Genomic DNA, 17,145 nt, shown 5'->3' on the forward strand with positions numbered 1-17,145 from the left:
AGAGCGACCCCCTGAGGCTGAGGAAAGCCACTTATTGTTTTCTTCTTCTTTTTTAATTGTCTCCCGAGTCCGATTGTCAGATCCAATTCAGCCCATGCAAGGTTGTGAGACAGCCCCTTCACACAGCCACTCAGCACTCTTTGAGCTGAAAGCTAAGCAAGCCCCATTGCGCCTATTGGATGAGCACTGGCAAACCCCAGTCGATCTCATCCTACCACTGTGTTCAACAAGACGCCCAGAGTAGATGTAAAGTTGCTGAAGTGAAGGGTTCCCTACCTGTGAAATTTCACCAGCCTTTTCCCTAAGCTACTCAGGGCGCACGACAATTTAGTTCTACGCGATGGAAGACGTTCAGCTTCTTACGTGGGGAAACTTCTCTTCGGACCATGACCTCGTTTGCCCTTTTCGGCCCCCAGGCTCTTTCTCCTGTGCCTAGGTGTGCTTCTCCAGGACGCCCAGGGCTCGGGCATTGCGACTCTAGCTCCTCGTATTACATGAATTAGGCACTGTATTTCAAAACGACCCACCTAGACGTCAACAATGGCCGGTTACTGAGGAATTACGGCAGCTTCACGTACGGAATACCTGGGGAGAACACGCGAGGTGGTGATCAGATATGAATGTAAATTCGGAGCAACAAAATCACAGCTTAGGAAAGCAGAGCAACAGAATACCAGACTTGCGTATCGCATGCATTGACTTCTAGTGGCGTCGCGCGACGTTTTCCCCATCAAGATGAGCAACGTTCTATTTGCAAATCTACTCTAAATCTTTGATGCGACCTTCTTGCGATCTACCAGACTCCTCAGCTCCAAGGCCGATTTCTTGGGCGTCCTCTCCAAAGTCTGATAGTCCGTAAACGTCACACCAAATCTTGGTCCATAACCATCCGACCACTCGAGGTTGTCCATTAAAGACCACGCAAAATACCCTTCCACGATGGCGCCATCTTCTGTAACGGCCTTTGCCACAGCATTCAGGTGATCGTCAAAGTACCGGATCCGGTAACCATCCTGTACAGACTCTTCGCGCGTCATTTTATCCTCACCAGGACAAGGACAGCCATTCTCTGTGATAAAAATAGGCTTGCCATAGAGGCCATAGACGCGTGCGAGATGTTTCTGGAAGAGATCAGGGCACGAGCGTAGCCAGTGCAGGCCACTCTCAAGACCAACAGGATCGCCAGCTTTGTTGGTCTGGAGCTCATCGAGATTGCCAATGTAATCTGTATCTAATGGTGGAGATGTTTTATGACGTGCAAATTGAGAGGTGTAGTAGTTCATGCCATAAAAGTCGCATTCCGCAGATCGCAGGAGAGCCATGTCGTCAGCTGAGAAAGTGGGCAGGCGGTCCTTTAGCTGGTCCCTCATACACTGGGGGTAGTCTTTGTTTAAGCTAATAGTTGTTAGAGTCTTAATGAACCAATCTGGACAACAACTCTAGAAAGACTTACAAGATGGGGTTTGCAAACCATCCAATGTGAAATTGCATACGTCGCTCAGCAGCTTCGCTATCCCGTGGTTCACTGCTATCCCAAGGCTCATAGTAATCACCGTTCAAGGAGATTCCTATTTCGCCCTTTTGAGAAGGACGGAAGTCTTTGTTGTATGCTGCCGCCGCGCGAGCGTGACTCATGATCAAGGCCTTGCCAACTACCCATGGCTCTGTTGCTGTGTCACCCTCTGTTGATTGAGGGTTGATGCTGCTTCGACCAGGAGCATTGCCGCCTGTTGCATAGCCCTTGGAAAAGTTCAGTAGGTGCAATTCTGGAAGTATGAGAAACTTACAAATATCGAGACGATCCAAGGCTCGTTTAGTGTGATCCAGTGCTTGACGCGATCGCCAAACCGCTCATAGCAAAGCCTTGCATATCGTTCAAAGTCCTTCTGAGACTCTTCCACATCTAGCCAACCTCTGTAGCGCTTATGCAGTGCCTGGGGGAGGTCCCAATGGTATAGCGTAACCCAAGGGGTAATGCCCCGCGAGAGACATCCATCGATGACCCGGTTATAGAAAGCTATACCAGCTTCATTAATAGGGTCTTCTCTTCCACCCAGAGGAATAATACGAGACCATGAAAGTGAGAAGCGATACATATCAGCTCCATATTGTTTCATGAGGTCAAGGTCTTCTTCTAGGCGGTGATAATGATCGCAAGCGACATCACCACTGGCACCTTTGGTTCGGGTGGGCTCAAGATGACAGAAGACATCCCAAATAGATGGGCCTCGGCCATCTTCGGCTACTGCACCTTCGACTTGGTAAGATGCAGTAGCGAAGCCGAGCTTAAAGTCTGGTGGAAGAGAAGGCATCGTGATGTGGTACCAAGGAGCGGAAAGGGAATAAGACAAGACAAGGGCGATGCAAGAACGGCTACCACGTCCTCAGTCACTCCGTACAGGCCCGTGATTCTTTATACTAGGGGAATTACGGGCCGATTGATAATCTGTCACGGGGATAAATGGAGCGGAAAGAGGCAATGCTGATCACCGCCATTGTTGGGCGATCACCAATTCCCCGACGATATTTCCCCGTCCAGTTGAGGGGTAATGCCTTCGTCTAGCTCTAATTCTCCGTTTCGCCGCTCCCTCACACCATCATCCGACTCGCTTATTCCCCACGGGGAACCAGAATGTGGAGTACACCATTCAGCCGTAGACTTGATCTTTTGCAAAATCGGAATTGTTCCTTCGTGATCGTGCGTCGTATGTATATAACATGCAACATCTCCAGTTGTGGCACAGATCAACCATCAACTACAACCAGCCTTCTCGACTTCTGCCATCATGGCTCCCAAGGTTGCTCGCGCTACTGAAGACATTCAGTCTCCCATCGACTTGAAGTCGGTTCCACCCTTTTGGAGAAGAAAAATGGTGTGCTGCTGTACTTTCTGCTCACGTCCTCCTTGCTCGCCAGTATGGCACTTGGCATCGATGGGTATGTTCGCAACTCCGATCAGGACTTGACTTGAGATGCTAATTGGGAGAATAGGAGCATGACGAACGCCCTTCAGACACTCGAAAGCTGGCAAGAACGTTTCGGCCACCCTACCGGCTCCAAACTTGGCTTCTTCGGCGCTTCTAACGCCATCGGCGGTGTCATCCCCTTTATCTTCCTCAGCTGGATCGGCGATGTTGCGGGTCGTCGAGTTCCCACAGCTCTCGGCTCGATCGTCATTATCGCCGGTGTCATCGTTCAGTTCTTTGCGACATCGCTCAACATGTTTATCGGCGGCAAGATCGTTCTTGGAATCGGCTCATCGCTTATCCAGATGGGCGCTCCAGTGCTGGTCACAGAGCTGTCTCATCCCAAGGAGCGAGTTCAGGTCACGACACTGTACAACACCAACATCGTCTTGGGTTACGTTATCGGCGCGTGGGCGACTTATGGATGCTTCCGTATCGAGAGTGAATGGTCCTGGAAGCTTCCTACTCTCATCCAGATCATCCCCTCCGCGTATCAGCTCAGCCTGATCTTTTTCTGTCCCGAGTCTCCTCGTTGGCTGATTGCTAAGGGCAAGCTTGACAAGGCTCGCGACATCCTTGTTAAGTACCACGGCGAATGCGATCCTGATAGCGAGCTCGTCAAGTTCGAGTGCACTGAGATCCAACAAGCCATCGCCAAGGAGGCCGAGCAGAACATGACCTGGAAGGATTTCTTCTCTTCTATTCCCAACCTCAAGCGAATCTCGCTCTGCTTCGCGACAGCTCTCTTCAGTCAGAGCTCTGGAAACTTGCTTGTGTCAAACTACCTGACTCAAATCTTGAAGGACACAGGCATCGAGGCCGAGAAAGACATCACCCTTGTCAACGGAATGGTCACGCTTTGGCAGTACATCGTGGCCATCACCATGGCTATGCTGGTTGACCGGTTCAAGCGACGCACTTTCTTCCTCTTTGGCTCTGGTGGCGTTCTGGTCACCTTCATCATGTGGACCATTGCCGCGAAGCAGTATCTGGATGGGTCTCTTGCAGGTGGCCGCGTTGTCCTGGCCTGCATCTTCCTCTTCCAGGGCTTCTACTCCTCAGCCTGGACCAATCTCGTGGTGACCTACCCTCTCGAGATTGTCACGTACCAGATGCGAGCCAAGACATGGGCGTTCGTGCTGCTGACTATCCAAGTCGCTTCCATCTTTGGCGGCTATGTCAATCCCATCGGGCTGGAGGCCATCGGCTGGAAGTTTTACATCTACTACTGTGTTTGGGTCGCCATCGTCTTCCTCGTTGTCTACTTCTTCTTTGTCGAGACTTCGGGACCTACGCTGGAGGAGCTCACGTACTTGTTTGAAGGAAAGGATGCGAAGCAGGATATGGCCAAGGTGATTGAGATTAAGAAGGAGGAGCAAGAGTTTGGGAGGGAAAAGGAAGTCTGATGCGCTGGGACGGATGCATTCGTGGCAATGGGATGGTTCATGTTTGTATTTGTGGTTTCAATTAACAAGTGATGAAGTATTTCGCAAAGCATCAGAAGCCTTTGAGTCCAGTCGAGTGAGCAAGTCAAGAAGAACGGTAAAATCACTGCGAGCCCGAGAAGCAATGGGTGACGTCCCATTTCTGTGCATGATTTCTAGCAAGCTTGCTCCGATGAGTCGTATTTTCTCGACCTGTCCACTTGTTAGCGGTCTTGATTCGATGATTCGCTTGTTATCTACTAGTCAACTCACGTATGGCTCTCCATTAACCTGCAGCGACCAAAAAGGGGCCTCTTGGATCACACGTAGCATATCCCGAGCAATTTCCGTTTTTCGAATGTCCGCGTGCTCAATCCCCGAGCTGTAGTACGGCAAGCCTTCCAGTTTCTGAGTTATCACCATCCTGAGACAGTGAACAGAAACTTGGAGATTGGCACATTGAATCAGAAACTGATTGGCCGTTTCCCTGGGACCCTCTACAAGAGAAGCAAAGGTGTAGGACTGAAGATATGGTGGTAGATCATCGAGACAAGTGATGAAGCGTATGTAAATGGTGTCAAGACGGTTCCTTTCTTCGACGGTGAGTAAGGACTGATTAGGCATGGGAATGCCTCTTTGCTCGCGGTCCTGAATCAGTCTCAACTCCAAGAGCAAGTCGGAAGCATTTTGCCAGAGCCTCAAGTTAGCATTGAATCCTTCGATACAAGTTTTTCGTATCACCTCTGAGTTTGTCGATGAGTTTCCAGGGGAGAGAATCGGAGCTTCGTCCTCAATCCCAGTAGGGTAAGCCGTGGTGATTCCAGACTCAAACGAGAACTTGTGGATCGTAATGGGTCGATTGTTCAATATTGCAGCAGACTTGTCGCCCATGTACACAATCCAAAAAGCCCTACGGCGCAACTCGGCTTCAATGGGGAGCAAGCCTTCAAGTGAGGTCTCTTCGTTCAACTGCATGACCTGTGCAAGCCTGGTCGCTTCTCCAAATATGTGCCAGGAGTATTTGGGCTTCCCTGCCGCATGAAGACAATTTGAGTGGAAGTACCGTATCGTGATCGAATTGGCATTCGGATTTTCCAGGTCCGCTTCGAGATAATGGCTCAGACAGGAGCGAGAAGCACTTAGGAATAAATCACCCACTGACTGGCCCTCTGGAAAGAGATCTTTGGGTAACAGAAATGCTGCCTCTGTGCAGACAGCTGTTATCAACGTGAATGCCGTCTCCGGCCATGTTTCCATAAGACTAGTGCCGTTTGCATGGCTCTCCGATGTTGAGAATCTTGTCGTAAAGTATGAGAGAGAGTCGCGAAGACTGGGCTCATGCACCAAAGGCGTGAGCGGATACAGGTACTCAAAGAACAAGTCAAAGCATCGCGTAACCAAGTTCTGAAGGTCATTCGCGATGAAGGCCAACGCTCTCGACAAGTCCTGCCACCTCTGCAGCGCCGACAGTCCGTGGCCCGCAACGCCATCATTCAAAACCGAAGGCGCGGAGATCGTCGGCGGCGAGAGCCCAAGATCGACATTCAGGGCCCTCGAAGAGTCCCATTGCGCCGAGGTGGTGCCTGTTGGTGTGGAGGAATTGGCGCTGGAAAGCGCCGTTAATTCCGCTGTGGGGTTCGACGACGGAGCATCTTTTCCCGCCGAAGACGGCCTCTTCCGTCTGATCTTGGGTCCTCGTCTTGCGACGGGAATGTCAAAGCGACATTGTGTGCCTGACTCTCGGCAGTTTGTGCATCGTTGAGCCAAGTCTGAAAAGTCGCACTGATCTGACTGTCAGTTGAGGTTGGGAGTTTCTCCGATGCTGGGTCTTACCTTGGCTTTTCGCCGGCGACAGCGATCACACGCTCTGCTTGTTGGCTTCTTCTGGGATGGTGTATTCGTGTCGGGAGAATGAGGAGAACTTGGCGTGGGGCTGTTATCCATTGTGAGTGTTTGAGAACAAGGCGACGGGCAGTAAAGCAGGATTCTTTGGATTTTACGGGGATTTGCAGCGGTCAAATAGAAAAAGCCTTGATTTGAACCCCCGCTTTTTGTTCCCTGTTTCTCCTATTCTCCGTGTCGATCAACCCCCTGGAAAGTTAGTGGCGCGCAATGAGCGGGGAAAGATCCTGGAGAAGACCCTGGTAGAACTTGAGTCTGGGGAAGCGAGCTTGTCAGGAGGGAAGCTAATAATCTTGGTTCCAGGAACGCGTTGCCAAGTGGAAAGGAGTCATCAGGGCAGCAAGCGCCTATATAAGTCATCCATACACTTTTGTTCTTCCTGATGCCTCAAGGCGGGTCCCTCAATTGCACCAAATCTCCTCCACCTCGTCATGATCTATTCAACGAGCCGTGTCCTAGCTTTGGCATGTGCCGCCACGGCGTCCTTGTCCTTGGTCGAGGCTCGACCAGGTTACAAGCGTAACGACAAACCATCCTGCCGCTTTGGTCTTGATTGGTCCCAGCAAGATGTTCTTGACCATACAGACGATTTCATCTGGGATCTTCTGTACTGGGAAGGCAAATTCCATCAAAACGACGTGGCCTACAACACCGCGAATGGCATGTCCTATGATGGCACGCAACTGGACTGGAAGTCTGGAAAGCGCACTACGAAGCACACGTTTAGTGCTGCAAGCAAAGAGGTGAGCTCAAGCTACTCTTTCTACTATCATGCTAACTGAATATTAGGCACTTCAAATTATGCTCTACGCTCAAGCCATTTCTGGATCCAAGGAAGCTGCTCGCTTTCTGACTCCAAATGATCTTGGCGCAGCGCCAGGGTTCGCTGCCTCAATCATGGAGACCAAGCTAAAGACTTACCTTCAGTTCAATGAAACCTATCCGGGCTTTGGTGGTTATCTACCTTGGATTAAGACCGATATCCAAGACATTAGGCCACAAGACGACTGGGATAACCGAGTCCCTGGCCTTGACAATGGGTGAGTGGAAATGTTCAAGATTGAGACCTGAGCTAATCTGGTGCTTAGAGAACTTATTTGGGCTGTCTACGCCTGTATTGAAGCCTTGCAGAAGCAGCCCAATGCCAAATTCCACAAGATCGCAGACAGCTGGCAAGACTGGCTCGACTATGTTGCTTCAACCGCTGCCGAGATATTCTACATCGGTAAAGGTCGAGTCTGCGCCGTGACTGAAATCGCCGATCAGACCTTGCCAGTTGATAACCCCAAGCAGTCTTACAAATGCGAGACTGAGACTTACCTTGATGATCCATACGAGGGCGAGCTATTCACGTATTTCCTGCAATTCTTTAGCAAGTTGTCAAAGGCGGACAAGAAGAAGCTGTGGGAGTACAAGAGGCCCAAGTTGGAGAAGACTGAGTATTCCCAGGGTGGTGTTGGTCCCATCACGGTGCGAAAGGGTACGTAAATTCTGTCTCCATTTTTGGGTGGTTCCCGAGCTAATACCTTCAGGCTTTTGGTTCTCGAGTCACGAGATTTGGAACCAACTTGAGCTTCCGTACTATGACGTTGACATTGTTCGGTAAGTACCTCTGCCCAAGTTCGACAAGGTATACTAACAACTCAGCCGCCTCTTCTTGAACGGAGAGCGAATCCGCACATGCAACTCGGTTGTTACAAAGTCTCCCGGTCTATATGCCTCGGTCAACAACTCGACTGACCCGGAAACCGATACCATCATCGGTTACATCTCTCCCGCCGGAATTCCGTCAATTGCAAGCCAGAAGGACCAGTATCATGATGTCATAACCCCGTACGGCGCGTTCCCGGTTGTCTTGTTTGACAAGGCCGTGGGGTTGGCATGGTGGAGAAACATGGTTGTCGGCAAGAAGATGCAAAGTAAGTAAATCGGTCTGCAAACCCACAGCATATGCCTGACACACCCCATAGACCCCTACGGAAGCACAGAGTCAACTCGCGTCGACGGTGAGCTGGTTTCAGCTCTGGTGACATGGGACAGCAAGGTCACCACCGTTGTTGCCCTGTTGGGAGGCGTAGTAGATCTCGTCCGTGATCGAATGCGATCTGACGGAATCTACGGCGAATTTTTGAAGATCACAGAGGTACGTGTGTGGTTGACCGTGGGGAAAAGGGTGAAACTGACAAGACGCAGCGAGAGCATGTTCGTGTTTTCGGCCAACACTTGAAGGGTGAGGATATCGAGCTGTGTCTTCCAAAGGAGAAAGTTCCAGATGCCGTATTGAAGGACTTCACAGCGTGCCACGCGTAGGATAGCCTTTTGAGAAGGGCATGCTGGACATTTCCAGTTAGAGTGTATAGGTTCCAATTCAAGTTAAATATTGCAGCTTGGATTGTGTTTGTGGATCTCGATGATTACAAAAATATTCGAACGGGCTCATCGCGAAAGGAAAGCATGCAAAGCCGGACTTCCCAGAACCAGCCTCATACAGAGATGGAGAAAAGAGGTGTGGCTGGGGGTGGATTAGAAACTATATTTGAGAATGGGTTGGGCAGGGCACATAGCAAGACGTGCGTACACTACCCACATATGGAAGCGAATATATACTGCCCCAATATGTAACCAAACTTTCCTCTTTCAACCCGTGTCTCATTATCCAAGTCTCAGTCAGCAGCATCCCGGCGTCAAAAGATCCGCCTGCTTAGGTTGACAGAGGTTCGCACTTGATCTCTGTAAAGGTGACATCGTCAATTGCAAGGACCATATGGTTAAAGTCGCCGTTACAGTTGATAGTGAAAGACACTGTAGCCTGGTCCACGTGTCCTGAGGGGCTCGATGGAGTCCAGACCTCGGTGGCCTCAGTCCAAGAGTTCGGGCCGCTCGAGGGGCTCACCCCATTGAATTGGCGGGTTCCAACAGTGGGCACAATCCTGCAGAAGAAGTCGCCGCCTCCAGGCCACGCGGAAATGCCGGCAACGCGCCAGTAGTAGGACAGTCGGTATGGGCCGTTGAGGTTGGTCAGGGTCTGGGAGATGGTGTAGGTCTCAACACCGCCACTGTTGAATTCGGCGCGCCTAATGTCAGAAGGTTAGTAGATAGGCCTCTACAGAAAGGTGAAGGATGGAACTTGCAGGTTGTGGCTACCCGTGCGAGATTCATAGTCGCTTCTGATGTTGCCAATGCCAGTCCAGGGAGCGCCGTCATCGTCGTCGAAACTCGGGTTGACGAGCACCTGGGTTGTGTCGCAGTCTGGCGCTTCAGAAGTCGTCGAGGTCTCAGCGATTGTAGTAGATGAGGACTCGGCCAGAGAAGTAGAAGTCTCGAATAGGGTGGTAGAAGAGCTCTCAGCCACAGTAGTAGAAGAGCCCTCTACCACGGTGGTGGACGAAGCCTCTACCAGAGTAGTTGACGATGTCTCAGCCACGGCAGTCGAAGAAGTCTCGACGACGCTCGTCACGGTCGTGGGAGGTCGGCAAGGACCGGCATTAGCACCAAGAATGCCAAAGGCGAGCGTCGCGACAGCGAAAAGAGATCGTCGAGCCATTTCGGATAGGCACGAAGGTCAGTCAATATTCACAAACAATTGAAACGAGCGTGAGGGCCAGAGACAGCCAAAAGAGCGACAATGAGAGAATGCGCAGCTGCAAATCTCGTCCCGACGCGAGTCCCTATTTATTCACGGTCCATCCCCTGCTGTCAAACTCTTGAGTGGCGCTGTGACCATGCCTAGATTCGCTAGCGTGGGCTAGACTATTGATGACTGACGCAGGCTAATTCCAATAGTTTGCCGCGTTGCTCCGTATTTGGTCCCTTTGGCTGAATTTAATTATCGTGCCACAGCGGGAGGCCGCGTGGCGTGACAAGTTAAAAACGTCAATCTGTGTGGCGCCGTAGAACAGCTGTTAAAGCGGCCGCCACTGGGAATAGGGGCATAGGTATCCACATGTATTAGTCTGTTTCTCTATGTTTTAGCTCATCTAACTTCTTAAGCTTAATTACGAGTCAAGATGGCTCCAGTTGATATAATTCTAACGTCGTTTCTTAAGTTTGATATGGGTGTGACTCGGTAGGTATGGCGAGAGAGCCCGTCTCTGCTCGGGAGACTTGAGCCTAGGGTAGCGCCGGTCGCTCAGATTGTTCCACACATCTCAGTGTTGTCGCCATGTTTCCATTTACGTGTATGACGCTTTGGATTATCTCATCATGATAGCTGTGTTGCTATTACAGAACTAACTTGAGGAAATTTTTAACCTTTCTTATTTCTCTTGTATGATACGCCCTGTCTTTTGGAAGTCCGTTGATCACCTTTGATCTGTCCACGGATATGAAGAAGAAGCGGGGTAACAAATCATTGCTTCCTCTCCCGCTTCCACCGCCTCTCATTGATGATTTGAAAGCCGAGGAAGCGGCTATTCAACCCACTGCTTATCCAGACCCCCCGTCACGTCTCACAATGGCACCTCAAGCGGTCGAGACATTTCTCTCCTCGCTGAAAGAGTATGGCAGGCCGCCTAAATAGAAGTTGCGCCCTCTTACACTTTTCTCAGCTACTACAACACTGATACTGTCTCTGATGCTGTTCTTGTATGTGATGGCCAAGAGTTCCAGGTCCATGGCGTGATCTTGTCAGCCCACTCGAAATACTTTGCAAAAGAACTCACGATGCCGTCACCTATCTCAACGCTCTACAGCAATCCATCGCTGGCCTTACCGCGTACCCGACCGGTGACAGCATTTCCAACCTGAGACTCCGTATTTCCGTTGGGGGTGTCCTCCACGGCCACTTGGACACGACTAATGTCATGGCCGCTTACGAAGGCTTCATCAGCAGCTTGGACGGAGTCAATGATTGAGATGTTGAGCAAGCAAGAGAGAGGCAGAAGCATCAGCATGACAACCTCGACCGCGAAGGCATTCGTTCTACTGTCACCTCTATCGGGGAGCTGGTGGGTTTCCTGAAGCAGCCATAGTCACTGCGCGACAAAACTTGGAAATACTTGCATACAGCTGTCTCGTTAGCCAAGAAGCTCTCTCGCGCACGCTTCCGCGTCACGAGGCGAAAATATGCCGGACTCGCGCTTCAAGACGCCTCCATCGGCCAGGAGATCGTCGTCTCGCATGGCTTGTCAGTACCCTTCGTTATCAGCTCTAATGGTGATGGGTTAGTAGGTGAGTGTTATATGGAAGGTATTGTGTACGGTGCTGGTCTCTCGTTTGAGGGGACTAGGGAGAGGTATATTATGTTAGCTTAAGATCTGGGAGTTATGAAGAGTTCCCACCGTCGTCAATGCTTCTCTCCAACCCCACATCTTGTGTTCGGGGAGCCGGGCCTCGCCAAGGAGAGACAAACCAGGGCCATGCAGGGCCGCCTTCACTTTAAGTCTTTATTTAAGTAGAAGAGATGACAAACGGAGAGATTTTACCCCGAGATTACGCACTTGGCAACCCTCTCACCGCGGGCTAAGCCTCTACAACTGTTCACCAAGCATTGGCATGGTTGCAATAGGCAGAAAGCAACAACTCGGATTGGACATTTATTGCCTCAAGTCCAGTTATCTCTTGGCTATTGACTTGGCCCTGCGCCCTGTTATAGTGTATTCCTGCTCAACAGGGAATGGACACTTTCTTCTCCACGTCTCGGCGACCAAGTGTCCAATGCCCATAAAGAGGGTGAACAGTCGTTGTCAGACGTACATGTTCTAACCGCCAGCCATTCGTTCCACACAACTGACAAGAGCTGTCGAGATTTGTCAACTATACATACTGTTCAACGGGAAATGCATACGTTTAAGCTTCTCCTCGTCGCAAGCGCCGCCCTGCAGGCCGCCGCCCAGACTCGAATCCCAACCGAGACCGGCGTCATCTCGGAACCGCCGTTGGAGAGCCTCGGCATCGGAACAGCATGCGCGACCGTTATATCGTCGTTCGCCGCCGACGCGACCGACGCCCCCGTCCCCGACAGGTCCATCTCCAACATTGCTATGGCCTTTGCACTGGGTCGCATATATAACACCGAAGACCCTTGTAAGCTCCCAACCATCACGGAGCGCGACTCGGCCAGCGCTTTTACGGCATGGGCATCTAGCTACACCCAGTGGCAGAGTGACCAGATCCCCGATTACCGACAGGTGTGGACAGCATGCAGTGATGAGCCGCTGGTTTCAGAGATTATTCCTATTGGATCGAGTGTGTGTAGTAATCTCGCTGCTGAGATTACGGGGGGTTCTGGGTCGAACAACGATGGGGACAACGATGACGATGACGACAGCGAGGATAGCGGCAGTGACGGGGATAGACGCAACTCCGATGATGACAGCGATGATAATGATCAGGGAAGTGATAATGATGATGGGAACACTGGCCTTAAGCAGGCAGTACCTGTCTGGTCGGCTGCTGTGGTGGCTGGCCTAATCATTGTTGGCCTGTATTAAAACCTAGTCTTGTAAGGGGCTCTGGGCTGAGCAATCTGCCCTTTGTGTCTGGGAAATAGCAGGCTGGGAAGTATCAAAACCAGGTCTTTGACAATTTGGAGCATAGCGGGCACCGTGCTATTACTTGTTATCGCCCTAATATCTGCATTAAACTTTGGTCGAGGAGCCTCTATCGCTTCTGTCACTCGCGTCCATTTAGTACCTCGTAGGGGGCATATTAGCTGTAAAATCTAATTTATATATGGTTAGAATATTTCCAATCGCAAGCATGCAGCGAGTGCTTACCGTTAGATCCAGTCATGTCTTTTTGTTAGTTACCCCACGACAACGTCTTGTGGCGGCCTGTGAGTGGACCAATCAATGCCTGACCCCAACAACGGTCCTAGTCTTGAGCTGCAGGAGGCCCACCATTCTGCGGGAGGCCAACTGGTCGTCATACATATTAACTTAGCAAAGGGTTATTAATTGAGCCGATTCCAACTCCAACAGGCAAGGGTTGCAGCGCAAATGAAATGTGAAACGGCAACGATTATTGGTCGTAAAGCCGCTGACAAGCGAGAGCTAATCATGAGAATACTGTCATAAAGTAATGGACAAACAGGGGTGGTCGGCCTCCCGCAGCTCAAAAAGTAAAATTAACGCAAGATAAGACATGCTGTTGTCCATTTCCTGCTGAAGGGGGAATTGAAGCAGGGAACGAGAAGTTTTTGACGTCATGATGAGCTGCAGGTTGACTGCCGGAGGCCGGCAATCCGCGGAGTCAAGATCAGGTCAACTTCTAAAGTCCGGGATACATAGGGATTCTTCAGTCCTCATTAGTATATGAAACCATGCACGTTAGGGGCTAGTCTAAAGAGTCGATTACTCTGGCATACGCTCCTCTCGCACCTAAACACACTACCATGACTGATGTGCAGCTCTGTTAGAACCAAACCTCCGCGGAGATACTACTCACCCAGCTCCAAGATGCAATCACGCAGTACGATATTACTGCCGGATTCTCCTGCAGCGGATCCCTTGACGTCAGCTACACCAAGCCTAAGAGTTTTGACAAAGCAGAAAAGCCAACATACCCCGAGCCTGTCATATTCTGGCATAAGGGCAGAGTAGGCAAGCGCCTTACTCTCGCCGGCCGCTACACCACCCCAAAGCCTTGGGAAAATAGTCTGGATGAGTTGGTGGAAGATTGCCGACCCGCCACTTTCGGACGCGACGGCAAAGATGTGTTGGATGAAAAGATCCGCAAGGCCGGGACGATGGAAGCCAGCTGCTTTGCAACCAATTTTAACCCTTACGACTGTGGAATTGTGGACGCCATCGGCCGTAAACTCCTGCCCAGCATCGTCAGAGCGGGAAAGCAACAAGCCGTGGATCGGTGGGGTGTTCTGGCCAAGCTCTATAAGCTGAACGTGTATTCCGCCCCATCAGGCATGTTCAGACCGCACTTCGATACTCCCCGGGGGCACACTCACTTTGGTTCGCTCGTGGTGGCACTGCCCGCGACGTATGAAGGTAAGTAGCGTCCATTACAGAGGGCACCAGTACTGTATGTTTCAAGGCCCGCTGATGTCATGTCGCAATTAGGCGGCCAATTGCGCGTTGTCTGGAAGGGAAAGGAGACGGTAGGCCTCGACCAACCTAAATGGGACTATCCTCCGAGTATTCGATGGATTGCTTTCTACAGCGATTGCAAGCATGAGGTTCTGCCAGTTACAGCCGGACATCGCGTAACGCTCACTTACGAACTCTGGGTTGCCGACTACCCCAACCTCAAGCCAAAACACCAGGTTCGGCACATTACGTTATGCCTTGAGGAACGAAAGGTTCTTTCTTCCGCGCCCTCCTTACTCAAGCTCGGGCCACCTGGCGCTCCGTGCGAGAATCCGCGCCGCAATCTTTTAGCCACCCAAGCCACGGTTTTGTGCCACTTTTTGAGCCACCGTGCGCCACCACCTCCTCATCCTCCCTCCTCCTCTTCCCTCCTCCCGTACGGATCAGTCACGTTACTACGTGCAGTCTTGGCAATAGCTGACCGCGTCCTGTTATTAGACGCGTCCTCAGGCAGCAGCGTCCCCTTATAAAAGGGAGCGCTTGCCCTCCCGCCAGATTCCTACTTGGCTTCCACTTCTTTCCTACCCGGCGCCGATCACGCTTTCACCCAGAGCTATTCAGCCACTATTCTATAAGATCATACATCATTTTCTCCCGCTCTATGCAGTAAACAACGTATAGTTCTGCAACTGCTCTCGCAAGCCTTTGACTGCCCGTTCATCGAAGACATAATGTCTGACACGATCCCCCCACGATCAGACGTCGACCGAAACATAGCCAGCGACGAAGAAAACTCTGCTGGCGATTTTTTCTTCAATGAGCTCAACTCCTTCGGCACGCCGTCCTTCACGGAATTGGCGGTCGGCCAGTACTTCGATCGATTAGTTGCGAGAAACGAGCGCTCAGAATCCGGCGAGGGTCTCGGAGATTTGACGAGCCAAGACGCGGCTCTTCCGTGAGTTGAATACCCCATCTACTTGTCTCACCTTGGTGAGCTCCAAGGGTAGGCGGTGTTATACGAAAATGAGGACTACTCTATGCGCTACCTTCTACCGACAGATAAAATACTAAAGGAGACGGCCGAGCATTCCAAAGCGCTATAAGACTCGAGCCAACTGCCCCGGATGTCTTGCCGTCCACGGAATTAGAAGCACCGCTGATCGCGTCCAGTCGTAGGCGACTGTCGTACAGGGTACGAATGAGCTGAGAAGGATGGCGCATTGCATTTTGCAGTAAGAGCAAAAAATGATAGGGGCAGTCAGGTAGGTCAGTGGCCTTTTCTCTACACGAGGAAGAAGCCACTATGCAGCTCTCGCCTTAAGAAAGGCGATGATCTCCTCCTTGCTCGGCGGCTCTCCGCTTAAGGTCGACGCGATCCCCAACGAGAATGGCTTCATTCCCAACGGTAAAGGTTCCCGAATCACTAACCATAGCCATGCAAGACTTGTTAGTATACGCGAGTGGAATTACAACTCAAGTGGTTCCCTTCTAGATGCCGGTCCAGCCTCGATGGATACAGGTTTCAGCATAGTCAACGTCCCTGATCAGCCAACCGTCGATACTTTGATATTGGCCGGCCATCGGGACAACACTGGCTTCTCAATCCAGCCAGAAAATCCCGAACGTCTCCGAGATACTGGGTATGGCCTAAGAGAGTCTTTTAACAACGCCTTTTCTACGACTTATGATGATTTGAGTGCAACTGGATTTACTTATGGCGAAGGTGCGCCAGTCGATACATACCCTAACACGGTTGGCCTCGAGTGCTATGATGATGTTGAAATTTCTCAGTCTGTCCCTACGCCGCATCTCTGAGACCTGAGGAGTATGCTGACATACTCACAGTGACACTATACTTAAGCTGGCAGAATCGAGCAACTGTTGGTTTGAGCATGACGACTTTCAGTGTAGAGTATGTAAGAGAAGTTTTACAAGACGGGATAATCTTAAACGTCATCTTCGACAAGCCACCAAGAAATGCAAAGCAGCATGGGGGTGTCTGGATAAAGCTGCACAGTGGAGGATTGTGTACATGTCTTGGAATTGAGATGCGGTGGAAGGTTGGGGTGGTTATAGGCTGGGGGCGAGTTAGGAAGTTATTGAAATGAGTTTAGCTGGGTCTGGGGGCGAGGGGTATGAAGAATCTCAGCAGATTGGGAAAGCAATAGTCCGAGAGGAGCAAGAGGCAAATTGAAATTGGTAAACGGATGTTATGGAATAGACGTTTTGGTATTTCTTTATCATAGCTATTGGGAGGTATTATTATTTTGTTACGGCCGACTATATAAGGTTCCCAGGGGATAAACCGATCGTGCTGGGTTTATGTTGGCAGAGGGGATGCTGGTGTTGTCTTGAACGGGGTGTAGTCACGTCTGGTAATGAGCTGCGCGCATTAATGCAAGCTTTTCAGGCACGTTCCGAAAGGCATTGGCGGACCCCGTAGGGGACCGGTCTCCTGTCTATGAAAGGACTAAAGCCATGCTCTCATGTCCACATCTACTCAGGTACGGCGGGGTTATCGGGTACTGGTGCGCGTACCAGTACCCTGAGACATTTGTTGGTACAGAGCACTACGAGCGCTATCTGCGCACCCTTAAAGGCGTCGATGCCGCCATTTTTGCCGTCTTTAGATCTCTCGGGCTCACTGTGCACATCAAGCCCTTTGACGCCGGACAAACCATCAGCAGTGGAGTGTTTCTCGATCAACGAACACGATTTGGATGTCTTCTTTCCACAGAACGAAGTCTTGAAGAAGCAGAGATCAAGGTAGGCACAGGTTTCTAGCTAGGCCTTCGGAACAGAAGCTGATTCAATGACGGATCCAGTCTTTTCAGAGAGGCAGGTACGTTGGGGACGAGATCTTTCGCCAGG

General features: G+C 50.9%; 8 protein-coding genes across 8 annotated transcripts; 5 read left to right on the forward strand and 3 right to left on the reverse strand.

The window, feature by feature from the left end:
- Positions 1 to 764: 764 nt before the first annotated feature.
- MRS44_015902 (uncharacterized protein) lies at positions 765 to 2,312 on the reverse strand (the record flags this gene model as incomplete). The annotated part of the gene is made up of 3 exons (XM_046272853.2): positions 765 to 1,395; positions 1,454 to 1,740; positions 1,788 to 2,312. 3 exons carry the CDS (start codon positions 2,310 to 2,312, stop codon positions 765 to 767), a joined length of 1,443 nt encoding a protein of 480 aa, XP_046129935.2.
- A 474-nt stretch (positions 2,313 to 2,786) lies between these two features.
- On the forward strand, positions 2,787 to 4,372 carry MRS44_015903 (uncharacterized protein; the record flags this gene model as incomplete). Its single annotated transcript, XM_065619398.1, has 3 exons — positions 2,787 to 2,842; positions 2,917 to 2,937; positions 2,992 to 4,372. 3 exons carry the CDS (start codon positions 2,787 to 2,789, stop codon positions 4,370 to 4,372), a joined length of 1,458 nt encoding a protein of 485 aa, XP_065475470.1.
- Positions 4,373 to 4,429: 57 nt separating this feature from the next.
- MRS44_015904 (uncharacterized protein) lies at positions 4,430 to 6,334 on the reverse strand (the record flags this gene model as incomplete). The annotated part of the gene is made up of 3 exons (XM_065619399.1): positions 4,430 to 4,603; positions 4,664 to 6,172; positions 6,224 to 6,334. The coding sequence occupies 3 exons, from the start codon at positions 6,332 to 6,334 to the stop codon at positions 4,430 to 4,432; spliced, it is 1,794 nt and encodes a 597-aa protein (XP_065475471.1).
- A 389-nt stretch (positions 6,335 to 6,723) lies between these two features.
- MRS44_015905 (uncharacterized protein) lies at positions 6,724 to 8,602 on the forward strand (the record flags this gene model as incomplete). The annotated part of the gene is made up of 7 exons (XM_046270263.2): positions 6,724 to 7,035; positions 7,082 to 7,332; positions 7,381 to 7,772; positions 7,825 to 7,894; positions 7,940 to 8,211; positions 8,263 to 8,435; positions 8,486 to 8,602. 7 exons carry the CDS (start codon positions 6,724 to 6,726, stop codon positions 8,600 to 8,602), a joined length of 1,587 nt encoding a protein of 528 aa, XP_046129932.2.
- Positions 8,603 to 8,993: 391 nt separating this feature from the next.
- On the reverse strand, positions 8,994 to 9,836 carry MRS44_015906 (uncharacterized protein; the record flags this gene model as incomplete). The annotated part of the gene is made up of 2 exons (XM_065619400.1): positions 8,994 to 9,348; positions 9,400 to 9,836. 2 exons carry the CDS (start codon positions 9,834 to 9,836, stop codon positions 8,994 to 8,996), a joined length of 792 nt encoding a protein of 263 aa, XP_065475472.1.
- Positions 9,837 to 10,616: 780 nt separating this feature from the next.
- On the forward strand, positions 10,617 to 11,145 carry MRS44_015907 (uncharacterized protein; the record flags this gene model as incomplete). Its single annotated transcript, XM_065619401.1, has 3 exons — positions 10,617 to 10,789; positions 10,840 to 10,876; positions 10,984 to 11,145. 3 exons carry the CDS (start codon positions 10,617 to 10,619, stop codon positions 11,143 to 11,145), a joined length of 372 nt encoding a protein of 123 aa, XP_065475473.1.
- A 924-nt stretch (positions 11,146 to 12,069) lies between these two features.
- Positions 12,070 to 12,723, forward strand: MRS44_015908 (uncharacterized protein; the record flags this gene model as incomplete). Its single annotated transcript, XM_046276752.2, has 1 exon — positions 12,070 to 12,723. One exon carries the CDS (start codon positions 12,070 to 12,072, stop codon positions 12,721 to 12,723), a length of 654 nt encoding a protein of 217 aa, XP_046129930.2.
- A 902-nt stretch (positions 12,724 to 13,625) lies between these two features.
- On the forward strand, positions 13,626 to 17,058 carry MRS44_015909 (uncharacterized protein; the record flags this gene model as incomplete). Its single annotated transcript, XM_065619402.1, has 8 exons — positions 13,626 to 13,644; positions 13,690 to 14,227; positions 14,282 to 14,664; positions 14,956 to 15,229; positions 15,527 to 15,536; positions 15,601 to 16,064; positions 16,120 to 16,190; positions 16,685 to 17,058. The coding sequence occupies 8 exons, from the start codon at positions 13,626 to 13,628 to the stop codon at positions 17,056 to 17,058; spliced, it is 2,133 nt and encodes a 710-aa protein (XP_065475474.1).
- Positions 17,059 to 17,145: the final 87 nt, after the last annotated feature.

The sequence above is a fragment of the Fusarium solani genome, assembly GCF_023522795.1.
Source record: "Fusarium solani strain SB1 chromosome Unknown bctg00000011, whole genome shotgun sequence".
In the NCBI taxonomy this organism is placed as follows: Eukaryota; Fungi; Ascomycota; class Sordariomycetes; order Hypocreales; family Nectriaceae; genus Fusarium; species Fusarium solani.